This window comes from Symphodus melops (assembly GCF_947650265.1).
Source record: "Symphodus melops genome assembly, chromosome: 3".
NCBI classification, from domain to species: Eukaryota; Metazoa; Chordata; class Actinopteri; order Labriformes; family Labridae; genus Symphodus; species Symphodus melops.
Window position 1 is genome coordinate 27,808,835 of NC_136693.1, and position 14,757 is coordinate 27,823,591.

At 41.0% G+C, this 14,757-nt stretch overlaps 2 protein-coding genes across 2 annotated transcripts in view; both read left to right on the plus strand.

Annotated features, from left to right (window-relative positions):
- hipk3b (homeodomain interacting protein kinase 3b) overlaps window positions 1-5,057 on the plus strand; it is a 39,574-nt gene extending 34,517 nt beyond the window's left edge. Inside the window, exon 16 of the mRNA XM_079338695.1 lies at window positions 203-5,057. Within this exon, the coding sequence (XP_079194821.1) occupies window positions 203-673 (471 nt within the window). The 3' untranslated portion in view covers window positions 674-5,057. The remainder of the gene's footprint in view (window positions 1-202) is intronic.
- Window positions 5,058-6,271: 1,214 nt separating this feature from the next.
- LOC306821196 (UPF0606 protein KIAA1549L-like) overlaps window positions 6,272-14,757 on the plus strand; it is a 64,885-nt gene continuing 56,399 nt past the window's right edge. The window contains exon 1 of the mRNA XM_079339472.1: window positions 6,272-6,838. Within this exon, the coding sequence (XP_079195598.1) occupies window positions 6,616-6,838 (223 nt within the window). The 5' untranslated portion in view covers window positions 6,272-6,615. The remainder of the gene's footprint in view (window positions 6,839-14,757) is intronic.

Below are 14,757 nucleotides of genomic sequence, written 5' to 3' on the forward strand. Positions count from 1 at the left end.
AGTCATGAAGCATCGACATGAGTCGAGTCAGCATTCAGTCCATCTGTTAAGAGCGCTACATTTTTTAAATTAATATATCAATACCCGAGGCAAGTGTATTGATAAATGGCTCACACAAATCAGGACAACGATATATTGCCCAAACAATATTTAGTTCAACCACTTTTGTTGAACCTAATGATATTATTCCTATCTCATTCAGGTGCAGCATTTCGGTTCCTGCCATCAGGAATGGAACGGCAACTACGCCCACCGGAGACCACAGGCCTTTATCCCGCCCACCATGCATGGCCACACATTCGCCCTGTCCCACAGCAGCCCAAACCACAACACAGGCCCCCACCCTCACCTTGGGGGCCACCCGCACTCCCAGCCCACCTTACTGTCCTACCCCCCGTCTGGCCCCCTGGTCACGGCAGCACCCGTGGCCCACCTCCTGGCTTCCCCCGTCGCCTCCCGCCCCGTCCTCCAGCCCACCTACAGCATCTCCCACCCGGCAGGCATTGTGCATCAGGTCACAGTGGGCATCAACCCCCGGCTGCTGCCCTCGCCCACCCTGCACCCCCAGGGCCAATTCAAACCTCTCTTTCCCCCGCACTCCTACATCGCCTCGCCTGCCTACGCCAGTTTCCCTCTCAGCCCCACCAAAATAAACCAGTACCCTTACATCTGAGCAAGACTGCCCATGCTCCCTTCAAACCACCTGAGGGCTAAGCGAGCAGGGCGAATTCTGTCTAAAACCACAAAGAACATGGTTTTCATTTCCAAAACCATGGCACAACCACAGAGAAAGCAAGCTATTTTTTGAATCATGTAGACTTGGGTGTAATTGAACTTCAAGCTTTAAAAAAAAACAAAAAAAAAGTTCCAATGGTGGAGATGATTTGGGTAAAAATTAAGAAGGAAAAGTGTATGAGTGATTGAATGAAAGAATGAATGAGTAGTTAAACTCACACTTAATGTGTTTTGCACATTTGATATATCTTTGCATTGGATCTTCTACGAATACTCCTCAAAACAGGTAAATAATTGGGGTGGTGTTGAATAGTTAGACTTTGCACCCCTGGTCCCAGCTATTTTTCTATATTGCCTTCTTACGTGTGCAAGACACATCCATATTTGTAAAGCCATCCCAGTCTCTAGCTCTAGATTGACAGATGCACACGTTGTCCACAGTGTATGTTGTACTGCGTTTGAAGTATTTGTACCTTTTCGGTGTCTTTTGGTGTTAGCAATGTCAAGTCAATTAACAGATTTAAATAGGGTTGTTCCTCACGCTGCATGTGGTCTTGCATGAGCAAAAAATGTTAACGGAAAGATGCATAGACGTTGCTCTCGTTGTTCGTGTCACAAGACTCGCTGCATTGTATTACTGTCCCCAGCCATAGTGCCTTACATATTTGAGGTTGTTAATGTTACTACTTATATATGACTATATACATGAATATTAATGTACTGGACTGCAGCACTTGAAATTCCAATCAGTTGGTGCATCCTATGTGTGAGTATATATATGCACATGTGTATATGTCCATGCATAGCCTGCATTGATGTGATGTATCGCGAATAGCGGTGCTTATATTTTGGAGTTGGTGTAAATTTCAGTGTGTAGTGAGTTACTTTTCTGTTCTTTTAAAGAACAGCATGCTTTGCTGTTGCGAATGCTTACTGTTTCATGAAATACGTTTTTGGGTTTTTTTCCGTTCTCCCCTTCCCCCCGAATGACTAGTGTACAAAGTGCAAGTACTGAGTATTGCTTAATATTTGATAATCACTTTCTATTTAGTGAAACTCTTACTACAAACAGCATTTTTCCTGTTTGACGAAACTGCAATACAATCTAAATAGTCGTTGATTCTTTTTTTTTTCTTTTCTTTTTTTTCTTGTCTTCGTATTTTAATTTTTTTTGAGTGTTTTCACTTTGTTTCTTAGATGTTTAGAAGTGTGGTGGGCATGGCTTTGAATAGGTAAGGAAAAATTGCAAATTAATTCACGGTATGGAATCTTCTTAGCCTGAGCAAACCATGCAGTATTTGATATACACACATATATGGACATATATTATAGAGCTAGACTATTTAGTACAGATGCTTGATAAAGTGTGAGTTAATTGTGTGCAATTCTCTCATTTATGCATGTGTGACAAAGTTAACTTTTCCCTTTACATTATACCATTGTTAAAGGCTTAAGGCTTATCGGTGTCGACTGCTTATTTTATACATTCCGTCAGGGAGGATATCTACATATATAGAAACCTATATACATGTATAAGATGGTAGCACCCGTCTATATATACATGTATATATATGATTTATATGTGTAGGTGTGTTGTGTGTGTGTGTGCATTTTTTGTTCATTTACTAGTTACGTGTGTAATTTTTTCGTCTTTTATTTTCAAATGAAGTTGCTTGTGCAGCACCAAAGACTGTAATTCATTTCCTGAGCAAGGTAGCTATTCTGTTTGCATAGACCTCAGTTATACTGTAGTCGTAGAATGGGGTTGAATTAAAACAATTTAAAAAAAAAAATTGTATTTAAAAGAGGAAAAAAAAACAAACAAAAAAAAAACAGCCGAGGTTTTGTCTAGCTTATTGGGCAATTAATAAGTCGTATCATTTCTTCTTGAATGTATCATAGATAAGCTGCTATATGATGATTGCCACTTCAATAGCTGTGAAATTAGGTGATTTCTCTGAGTTCAAACCTAGCGTTGCTATTTTTGTATAGGTCCCTAATTATCTGAAATAGAAGTGGTTTTAATTTGTGTTTTGCGTTCATATTTGGAGTGTCATTGTAACTACTGTATTGCTGATGATGAACATTAGTTGCATTTGTTGTTTCTCGGGGTGTGTGTTTTTTGCATCAGTATTTTATCCTTATTAACCTTTCGGGCTCATCACTGCATATAAATGATGTATCGATGTAACTTAATTTTTGTATGTTTTCATAAGGACGTTTTGTACACATCTAAAGCTGTAGCTTGCAGGATGATTTAACTTTTTTCATTGTGCGTAAACGGTAAACTAGCAGTACTCTTTGAAGTGTGTTGCAGAAGCACTGTGAGATGCCAGGAGAAGAAAACAAAATCCATCGTGTTGATTGGAGAGCTTCTGTAATGTTTCCACCAGTTACACACAAACACGCTCGGCACTAAGCTCCCATACAGGAAGGGTTCAGGTGATTACAGCCTGTGTGTCCAAAAAGAAATGAAGCCCAATGTTTCTGTTCCAAAGTAATGTTTTAAGAACTTATTTTCACTTCAATTGATTTTTAATTTGAGATATTTATTGCAACCTTTTACCTGTTTAATGTTATATCTGGCTGGAATATCCGTTTCACAGTTTGATATTCTGAACTGCCTTGTGTTCGGATCGCTCTCCCCTTTATGAGTGTCTCATATCAAAGTGTTTTGTCAGTGCAAAAGTGTGGCCATTGTTACGTGTTCCTTACTGAAATTGAGACAGTGTGAGCAGCACTGTGTATGTGCCTTGAGATTCAGAAAGTTAGAATTCATGATGGTGATACCTCTCCGCTAATTCATGGAGGAAGTCATAGAATCCAGTAAAGCAGATAGTCTAACATCCACAAAACAGGAATACTACAAAAGGACTTCATGTTCTCCCTTCTGTGATAACAAACCAATAAGACATTGACACGCTTTGAATGATATGACACTTGACGATCTCTAGATAGTCTCTGGCTGAACAGCAGATGCAATACTTAACATTGTGCGGTCATTGCACCACCAAGTGTTCTTAGATCATCTCCATGCTTTACATTACCTTGCATGCACACCTGAGTTGCTTCACTGTGTCTTGCCTGGAAGCTGTCTTCTCAGAGCGGCTTTTTCACCGTGCAAGTTAAGACTTAGCGGGAGCAGCCGGAGCACAGACGACACTGGCCTTTAAAATCCAAAGAGCCGTGCTTTGAATCCAGGAGATAGTCTATGTGGACGTTACTCCTGTGCTCTGGATGTAACCCGCTCCGTCAAGGAGATTATTGTGGTCCATCATGAGTGCAATACTCCATATTTAAAACACTGACATGGATGTGGCTGTATGTTTTCTAAAAAAAGCTTCTTTTTTTCTTCTTCTTACCTGTATGCTTTTACTGCTAATACTCGAGCATAATTTTTGGGAAAGGAAGCTTATGATAATAAGGCATGCACTTGGCAGATTAGTGCTTGAAACAGTTCCCCACTAATAAGCATGTGAAGTGTAATTCTGTGTTTTGATTCCTCTAAAGGTATTCACCAGCAATGCGCCTGCATAAACTCTCCTATACATGTTAGGAAAAGAATGGATGCAAGAGGAGAGAAATCTTAAAAACTGTTTTTAAGTTTCCATATGATTGACTTTTTTTGGTTTATGGATTTTTTTGATTTTTTTGATTTGAGGGTTCATGTAAGATTTAACCGATAAATCATTGGTTTGTAAACGTTCTTTTAAAGTTAATAAGGCTTTGATATCAGAGAGGAAAATAAGTCCTCGGCTAAGGTATTATCCTTTTAGAGATATTAATTCAGGGTCTGTATTAGTCTGAACGTTCTAATGTGTTGCTCTTTGATTTGATTTGATGAGGTTTGTTCTACTCAAGCTCTTATTTTCTGGTCATCTGTATCAATTTCAGAGTTAATTCACACTGCAAGTTATGGAATCATCTGTCTAGATTGCTCGTCAAATGGACTTGATCATGAAATCTGAACTGTTACTGTTTTAATACCTGTAGATTTTTCGTGGCTTTGTTTTCTTCCGTTTGTTCGTTTTCTGTTTTATTTGCTTTTTTATTTCGTGCTACACTAGTTTGCCATGTAGCAATTGCACTGTGCAATATTTACAGTATGAGGACTGGGAAAACTAACTCTATGGATGTGATGTCTATTTACAGTTTGCGATAGTGTTTCCTCTCTAGTTCTCAGTGATTTAGGTGTGACCAAGCCTTCTCTACTTTGTCACATTAAGCGGGTTTTCCAGGTGACTCTTTTGGTGAGTGTCAAAATAAGACTTTATGGTGTATTATTGTTAAGATTCACTTTGAATTAAAAAAAATCTATTGGAGCGGCTTGTTTTGTCTTTGTCTGTTTTTTCCTAATTCATACTTTCAGTTGCGTGACATGCACAATCAAATGTGTCAAGCTAGAGATCCAACAACTTGTATACTACATTAAAGGACTGATGTTAATCCATTGGTTTTAAAAGACAAAATGAGATGAGGTCATCTACCGCACATGGAATATTTGATATTAACAAATCTTTTGTTTTTAAAGTAAAATCTGCAAATTTTACTACAGCCGAAGGATTCATCTTCATGTGTGGCCAACTGTGTAATGGAGACATCACATTTTCAAATGAAACCCAGGAGAGGTTCATGTCTGAAAAGAGGGAAGCAGTGTGTGGGTGTTTGGACTCTGTGGTTCAATTTAATTAGCTGATTAAGATCAGATATGATGGGGTGCTGGCGGTTTGTGCGGAGGCTGTGGTCCTCCAGGCGGGTGGTTCAGGTTCGAGTATGACCTTTGGCTCCTTTCCCAGGTGTAGTTCCCCACTCTCTCCCTCTACCTAAATTTCTGACTCTATCCACCGTCATCTATCTCCAATGTAGACCCAAAAAGCCCCTAAACTTCAGTACATTTAAAAAGCTTTGGATCAGCTGGGCTTAAATAAAAAAATAAATAAACCCAAAAATATAACCTTGTCAAATATCTTTTTAATGCATGTTTACCCCAATGATAACCTTACAATGTGAAATATAATTATGCTTTGTGAAGATTATAGTATTTTATATAGTATACTATAATTAAAGCCATTATAGTAATACGTAATTTGTGTCAGAAAAACGAAAAAAAGCAAAGTCGTTTTGTCCATTTGCTTTTTACAGCCTGGTATTTTTTTTTCTAGGTCTGTAGTGACATCTTGCGGCATAAAGTGGGTACTGCAGCCGACCTTGTAGCGTGTGCTTAATTAGGTAGTCAGGTTGCTTCTGCTCTAAGGCTAGCATTGGTTTTTGCTTGTATCGTTAGGCCTTATTTCAGACAACAACACCTTAAAAACACCCCTTAATAAGTAATAGTAATTAAACCGCAGGCCTTTTGGTTAATAAGACTTGAATTGGCAATAGAACTGCCCTACTGCTCTCATTTGTCCAGCAGAGGTCGTCCTAAAGACCGCTGGCTGTGACTTTCAATTAATAGCAGAGACTAATTTGCACCGTTTGACTCGGGTTACTTAAAATGATCGATCATCTCAAGCTTCTAAATCCTTCAAATTTGACTGGAACCTGTAGCTCCGTCTGTGGCGGGTCTGTGTGATCCAGTTCATCGTCCACACCATGATGTCAAACCTTTGGCAAAGTGCGCTCTGCTCTGCGCCGCCCTGCGCCACACCGCGATGATGATGCTGGGTGGACCGAGCGCAGCGGAGCGATAGGGCGCATTTCTTAATTTCCCCTCCAACACCGCGTCCACCCCTCCCCACGATACCACCAAACCCACAAACACCCCTCCAGCCCTGGACAACACGACGAGACCGCGGGACCGCGGTGTTTCCCCCGTTCACACACGAGGATCGATCAAATGTATTATTTACGGCCGAAACTTCAGCAACTTATCCACTGGATATGGCTCCCTGTGTGAGGAGTGGACGGCGGACAGGTCACCCCAAAGTGTCGACCGCGGTAGTGGGAGCCGGGGGAGAGGATCCCGGTGGGCGCTCGGATGCCGGAGGAGAGGGGAGGTGTTTGAGGACCAGGTGGCGAACCGGAGCAGCGGGGATGCTTGGAAACTGTGTGCTGTCTGTGGGAATGCTTTTACTTGTTGTCCGGTGCGCTGTGGCCGCAGAGGGTAAGCAGCACACCGCAGAGAAAACATATTACTGTGTTGCATTTGTCCAGACCAAACTGCCTGTAATATCCGTTGAGCAGAGTTGGAAGATACAGGGGGGGAAATGGATCTTTTGTTTCGCACATGCAGCGTTTTGTAATCCGCACATTTCTTGCTGCTGGATGCATGATTCATAGACTGTATGCACCGAGCTGTGCTTGGCTTAGTGCCTCTGCTTTGTCATTATTTAGGATAGGAAAAACTTGAATATTTCCATTAAAGGCATCTGCAAGGTGTTTGCATGCAGCAGGCTATTTTGCATTGCAGTCAGGGAATACCCAAACTGTACAGGCTGGCTATTATAAGGATGAATGCCCTCACTGGCCGCACGGACATGATCTGTTGTTGGACAGACCGTGTTGATGCTGGTCTGCGCCGGCTATGCTTTATGTGATGTATCATTCTGTTTACCCCAAAGGAATATGTCCACCTGAGACCAAAACCTGTCTACTCTTTTGTCTCTGATCAGACCAAGATCCCATGCATCTTAACTCCTTATGGGCCATTTCAGCCTCAACTTTGTGTCTCAATTCCCCTTTGTCCTACATTGTGCACTTGAATAGTGGTTGCATTTACATCACCGAGCTTATTATTGTTCTCCGGGAGTTTTTCTGAGAGTGCATCGCAGTCACAGGACAGCCAAAGCATCTGGGTCAGCACTAATGACACACATACTGTAGCCATGCACTGTGGGGTTTGTCTGTCTCTAGCGGCAAAGAGGCAGCTGAGGTAAGGTGGACAAAAAATAGCTGCCCTTTATATTGAAGGGGAAAAAAAGGCTCAATTATCCTGCCTCTGCAGGTGCACTGATTTGGCTGCATCACCTTTCTTCTGTTTACAACACCACTGTCTGCTCACTTTGTTAGGTCCTTTGATAGGACCCCTTAAAAAAAACATGGTGTTTGAGGGTGTTGTATGTGTCTCCCACAGTAGCTCTGTCACTTCTCTCCAGTGTGCAAACAGTGATGTAGTGGCTGTGGTCTCACCTCTGCTGATGCACTGCTACAGTAGCAGTCTCCTCCTCCCTCTCCTTCCTCCCTCCCTCTCTCTCCTCGTCCTCCTCCTGACAGTCAGCACATCCATTCTTAAACACATGAGCCCAGCAGAAGCAAGAGCACCTGAGCCATTCAGGACATATTGGCTGAAGAGTGCACACCAGTGATTTATCTTTGTAGGGAAACAGTGCTGTGCAGTCTTATGTGGAGATATAAAACAATGAATCGTGGATTCTGTAGTCGTTATCACCGTGATTGGCTATTAACAATAGTGTATAGAGTGCCTTTATATAGTTCTTTTTTTTATTGTCAAATGTTATTGTCATGTGTTTGAGTTATTGAGTGAGCAGAGAGCACCTGCGTTTTATTGATTCATTGATTTTTTTTTTGTGCAAGCATGTGGAATTTAAGACAAAAGACAGCAACAACATCCACACGTCACATGACCTGAAGAACCCCGAAGAAGAAAACCTTTCAACAGATTCTGTGTCCACGTCCCAAATGTTCCATGATACCTGTTTTACTGGCCATGCTTTTCCTTTAATCTCACCTAAATACAGAACAGATTATTGAAAAACCCACTAAGCATAAGAATACACACACACACACACACACACACACACACACACACACACACACATACACACACACACACACACACAGTGTACCCTCCTTAGCAACAACACAATAACAAAAAAAAGGTGTTTATAAAAGCCAGAATTTCCTAAATATCGTCACATCTGACTTCCTGAGTATAACTGCCGATGCCGACATCATCCTGGATGTGACTGAACTATAAATGTCTTTGTCAATGCCACCATAAAAAAATCTGTGTTTCTTCCATCTGTTACTGAAGGCTGGCCAGCCAGGGAGTTTTTAGAGCCACAGTAATGCCCTGTCTCATATTGCTTTGCATATTAAAGAGCTCAGATGAGTCCTGTTCAGAGACAGATTTTCCCCTTATTTTCTAATGTAAGAGAGAGAGAGCAGTTGTATATGTTTGATACCCAGATAGGTTAAACTGAGGTATCACCATCAGTGGTGTCTAAAGAAGAAGCTATACTCTTAACTTCCTGTGTATACTCAGATATACCAAATATCACACATTATGTGTGCTGATGTTGCCTCACAGAGGGTTTACAACATGCTCTACTCAAGCACTTGTTAAACTCACCTTTAAGAAGCGACAACCTCCAGGTCTGTGCTTGGCTCTCCAGCTCCTGCAGCCTTATGTCCATGTGTCCCCTGATTGCTTCCATTGCATGTGAATGGGTTTAGTTAAACTGCTGGGCACTTTACATAGCAGCCTCTGCCATCAGAGTGTAGATCGTTGTGAATAGTTCATTCAGATGTTTTATATATACGAGTAAATAAACAGATCTAAATTATATTTACTTAAATACTTAAAATATTTTAGATGCTGCAGACCCATAAATCCAAGAGGATCGATATCATCACTTGTGCTCCTTTTCACCATAGTGAACATCAACATGATGTGTTTTTTGGCAGACAAAATAACAGCTATCAGTTTCGTGACTTTATGATTGTGCATCAGTGTAAAGGGGAGAGCCAGTGTGAGCGATTTCTTTTGTGAAACGTGATAAAAAGTAATTGCATTGAAAGTAACATTTGGTGTCGCATGTTTACTGTGAAAGAGGCTAAATCACATGAGCTATGCCTATTCATTGGTCACACCAATATATTTTTGTTTATTCTAGATTTAATAGTATCGGTGTATCAGCCAATAAGAAGACACCTTATTGCAGGAATGACAAATGTTGAATGTTTTTTGAACATCAGATATCGATAACTGTCCTCAGAAATCCATCCAGTGCTGCTGAGGCTTTGCTGCTGTGTTTTTGTGAGATTTACTGAATGAAAAACATCTTTGTCTGCTGTGAACTGCTAATATCCTGACTCACCGAGTCCCCATGTATGGCCTCAGTACAACATGTGGTTTCTATGGAAACAACAATTTTGTTGCCCTTCAATAACCATTTCCCCCTTCTTTAACCCCGGTATCGGTCAGTGTGGTGCAGAGGACAGTAAGGATCAGTCATTCTGAGTGTTGTGGCTGCAACGACGAATATTTTCGCTGCAGTTAGATTTATCTTGTAATCACTCTCTGGAGCTGTTGTCTGGTTTATTTATTTATTTTTTAAAGACATGGCTGGTGAAATCAATGCTCAGCAACAACTAGAGGACACACAGCAGAGCCAACAGAGCAAAGGCATCTTTGGTCTTTTCACTTTCAAACAGACTATCCTCTTACGTCAGCTCTGTTTACTCGTACAATTACAACCCCCCGCCCCTTTGCTTATGAGTGCTGACGGCTCGGTTTTGACAGGAGTTAACCTCAAGGACCTCCTATGCTATCCTTGAGCTACTGCGAGTCATCAGTTTCCACTTAGGAATTCATGGAAAGAAGACATGACAGTACGATTCAAAGAGCTTTCCTATTTGTGATGCAGTCTGGAGCTTTTTACTCCTCAAAATGACTGTGAACATGCACATCACAGCAGTCTCTTTGGTTTGTCTCCTTTTGTCTTGTGTCTTCAGTATCTCGCAGTTTTCCTTTCTCTCTGTCCAGATAAGCCTTCTCATGGCTGTCACGACGTTTAACATTAAAATAACTTCCAGGAATAGCCTCTCAAAAAACAGCAGCTATGACTCAGCCATGGTCTGATAACCCATCTGTGTGAACACTCACTTATCAGGAGCATGCAGCTAATATTAATTCTCTGTTTGTTTACCTTGTTTCACCTTGATGCAGCGATTTAGTGTGAAACTGTTAATTATGTTACGGGAAACAATGTCAGAGGGGTTTCAAATGTGCACAGTCTGTGTGTTTGTGTGCATGTGTGTGTGTGCGTGCGTGCATGTGTTTGGGGTGAAGATGGATTTTAATCTGGAATAGAAAGTTTCCCCTACAATGTAGGATCAGTGCTCAGGCTCTTTATGTTTCTGCTTATGGTAAGTTTGTATTGAAGAATATTGTGTTTCAGCACGCTCTAAGAAAAAGAGAGCAAAGGGTAAAAGGAGACAGTGTCTAGTCCTGCATAGATGACATATTTATGGAGGCAAAGATGGAAGTTAGCATCGTGCCGGGTCCAGTGTTAAATGGACAATAAGCTCTGTGGCCAAAATGACACTTCATCAAGATAATCTTTAAAAACTAACTCAGCTTCACTGCATACATTTTCAAGCATTCTGCAATCAGGCTAAGTAAAATGCTAAAGGTTTATTAAGAGACTTCAACATGGTTAACAGACTTCAACGACACCGCCACTAAGCTTCCAACTTTTATTTCACGCTCTTAGCTCTTCTATGACACGCATGACCTGATCGAGTCATTGGTCCTGGCTGTGTCAGCTGTTGTCCAACATGGTTTTTCAGAGACGACCAGTTGATGAGTTTCTGTTTTTTGCATGATGACATTTAATGTTACCGTCACATCATGTATAGCTGGTGAGCCAGTTGTTAGCAACCGCCTTTGTTAAGATGTGAAAAAGCTTCTAAATTTACAAGTGGGTCGCTTTAGAGGTTTTTTGTGTTGTGGACAAAAACCTGAAAATCTCTGAGGTGTGTGTTTACCACAGATCTTATTTCAGACATCTAACAGAAAACGTGTAAAAAAAATCCCATTGACTCCGACACGATGGAAGTGAAGTGATATTTCTAGGTTTTAGTCATTTTCCTTCTGCATGAAGAATGATATCTCTTAACCTGAGCAACTGATCTGCTTGACACTGTGTCACAAAAGCCAATCAATGTTTCGAGTTCTCGTCTCCCTGGAATGCATCAGAAATGATCGACTGACCTCCGCCCAACAAACAAGCACATTTGAAGTTAAAAAGCTCAGATTTTCACTTTAGACAAATCTGCATCATGATGGTGTAAATTGTTGTAAAATTATTTTTCAGCTTTATAAATCAGAGGAAAGCCTCTGTCTGTGTAAGTTGTTTTGCGGACATATCGAGAGAGGCGTCAAGAATGCAGCGTATGTTAGAGAAAGTCTTGGCTGGAAGTTGCATGCTCACCACATGCTACACAAGAATTACAGAGTAGTCGCCCATTGTTCCCAGAGAGATAAATCCTCTTCTGACTACAGTCGATCAGTTTGAAGATATTTTCTTAGGTGGTCTTCAATTCGTTTCAACAGTGATGCCATCATTTATTCTTGTGAACAGACAGATATCCAATTAAAAAAATCTATCGGCTACCACTCATAGTTATTCCATCTGTTATTTATTTGCATGTTTTTCCGATATTTTGACAAAGGGGAATGTGTGAATCCTGTTTAATCTTTTGCAGTAACTCAAATCCAGGGAAGGAAAATGCTAAGAGGGCCGAAATGGAGCGTTACCAAGCGATTCATGGATTAGACCGCTGATTACCTATCTTTACTATCAGTTTTTGTTCTGAGCATCTGTTTGTATCGGGTCTTTACAGAAGTGGAAAGGTTTGCAGCATTTTCTCCTCCGCCGCTGTACACAAATCAGGCAGCACATCTCCAACACGTAGACGTAATGATCAGAGGCAAACAGGCTTCTAATTAGTATCCTGGACCATCTGCCTCGCATTATCCCCTGTATCTGCAATCAGGGAATATTGTGTGTGAGTGTGTATGTGTGTTTTATAAGCTAGCTCTCTGCACCTTCATGCCTTTCTGCTCTCTCTCTCGTTCTGTGTTTTGGCTGTCTGGTGCAGGTTTATGGCGGACAAAGGCTTGGCTCTGCAGCCAGATTGAGGACAGGACAGCAGGCTGCCTGATATATTGGGTCTCACTGTATAATACACCACACTGCTCCACATAAGGCCACTGCTCAGCACACTGCATCACACTGGACCACAGCAGAAGACATGATGAGGTCCAAATCTCTGGGCTATGTAGGAATGTCTCATTTTAAGTATTCACGCTTTGTTAAGGAATGGCAGTGAATCAAAACCGACATTCAGAACCTCTACCCGACGTAATCTTGCCCATCTTGATTATTTCAATTATTTTCAGGGCGGAGTCACGTGACGACACATCCAATCCACGACACGGAGGCAACGTCTGTCATTTGGACACATTTTGTCTTTAGGGAAGACGACATCGAACAAAAAGAAGTCCAATGTACCTTGAAGGCGAAAAAACAAAAACGCCCTACTCTCTCCATGATGCTGTCAAGTTTGTCTGTGATTTGATAGATATTCCTTTAGCTTTTCTCATCTTAAACACCAATAATTCAACAAGGAAAGACACACAGTCTCCAATGATAGTTTAGTGTTTACAGGTCCAGCCTTTCCAAATAGATGTTTTTATTTATCCAGGCTTTAAGGTTTGTAGGCTGGAGGAAAACATAGAGTCCCTGAATGTGACCGGAGCGGCTTTAATCAGCTTGACTGCATTTTGTCAGTCGAATCAAATTTAGCTTAATATGTTCACATAAAGGCACCTTTGGCTCTGTGGCTCTAAGCTGATTTGAATAAGAAATGGTTGATGTAGTGTTTAACACTGATTTTAAAATGGTTCGTTGTGGAGAGGGAGAGAGCTTTTTGGATAATTTGTCCCGAAGTAAACACTTGGCTGCACAATCAATTGCAATTTCATTTTTATGGAGAAGCATAACACGTTACCAAAGTTTGGATTTAAGAAATAAGATATCATTTCATGTAAAAAGGTAATGCTTTCTGCATAATGCATGCCTTTGGGTGGAAGTCTGGGTTTAGTTGCCATGACATCACATGCATTGAAATGAAGCTAAAGCTAACTATCATCTACCCTTGAATGAATTAAATCAGAGAGGCATGACCACCTCCAGAGTTGCGTAAAATGTAAAGAACAACAAATAGACAGAACATTGTGAATTACAGCTAAACGTCACTTATATTTGTGTTGATCAAAACATCAGATATTAAAAAATTAAAGTCAAAATGAGACTTGTTTGGTATAGTTTGCATTCGTGTTTTTTTGACCTGCCGGCTACAATGGTGCTGCTAAAGACAAAGAGAAGAGCAAAACATGCAAAAGAATTGTTGCTGTTTCCTTTTTGTCTGCAAAGAAGATTGAAATGTTTTCATTTCAGGGCGGAGTCTCAACAAGCAATAATGATGGTGGGACGATGTTTGTGTGACTGCAGCAGTGTGGCTAAGCTCATGTAGGCACCTTTTTTGTGTACCAACAGGCAGTCTGTTAAATGATCACATAATGCAGATGTATTGCTCTCTATGCTGCCTTGACTGTGGTTGTCATGTTTGAACAAGTCAAGTCTTTCTCCTTAACTCTGAGGGATTTCATGCAACAGTGAAAGATAGGGAAGTTAAAAATTTAAGACGACTTTTAGCTGAAGTGAATGAGGCCGGATCAGGCCAGGATTAAGTTCTGTGATGTGCATAAATGAGCGAGACAAGAGGAAAAAGAGGGAGGGAGATTCGCTCTTCACAGACAGGGTCATCAGTCACATTTAATGGCGTCACTGTCACTGTATCATATTCAGCTTTTGTCTACTTTTATAAAACACATTAAAATGCTGAAGTGTAATGCCAAGTGTAGCTGTAGGCTTGGCTTTTTGTTTTTTTACACAGATTTCTCTGTGGACTGTGGCATTTCAGCTAATCCCTTTGAACCGCTGGAGGGGCGACTGTGAGATCACTGAGACCTACAAACACATTAATTACACTGAGCCCGTCAAAATGTTACATACTGAGCAACTAGCAGAGTATACACTAACTCACACAATCCAGCAAGCAAGAAACACAAGCTACCCAGTAAATCTCATTGATCTTTTTTGTTTCTGCAATACAATCGATGCAGCACTTTAAAGGTGCGCTCTGGAGTTTTGGTAGAGAAACGACGGATGCTGTGGTTCATGTTCATAACTCGACACAAACTGTCCTCAG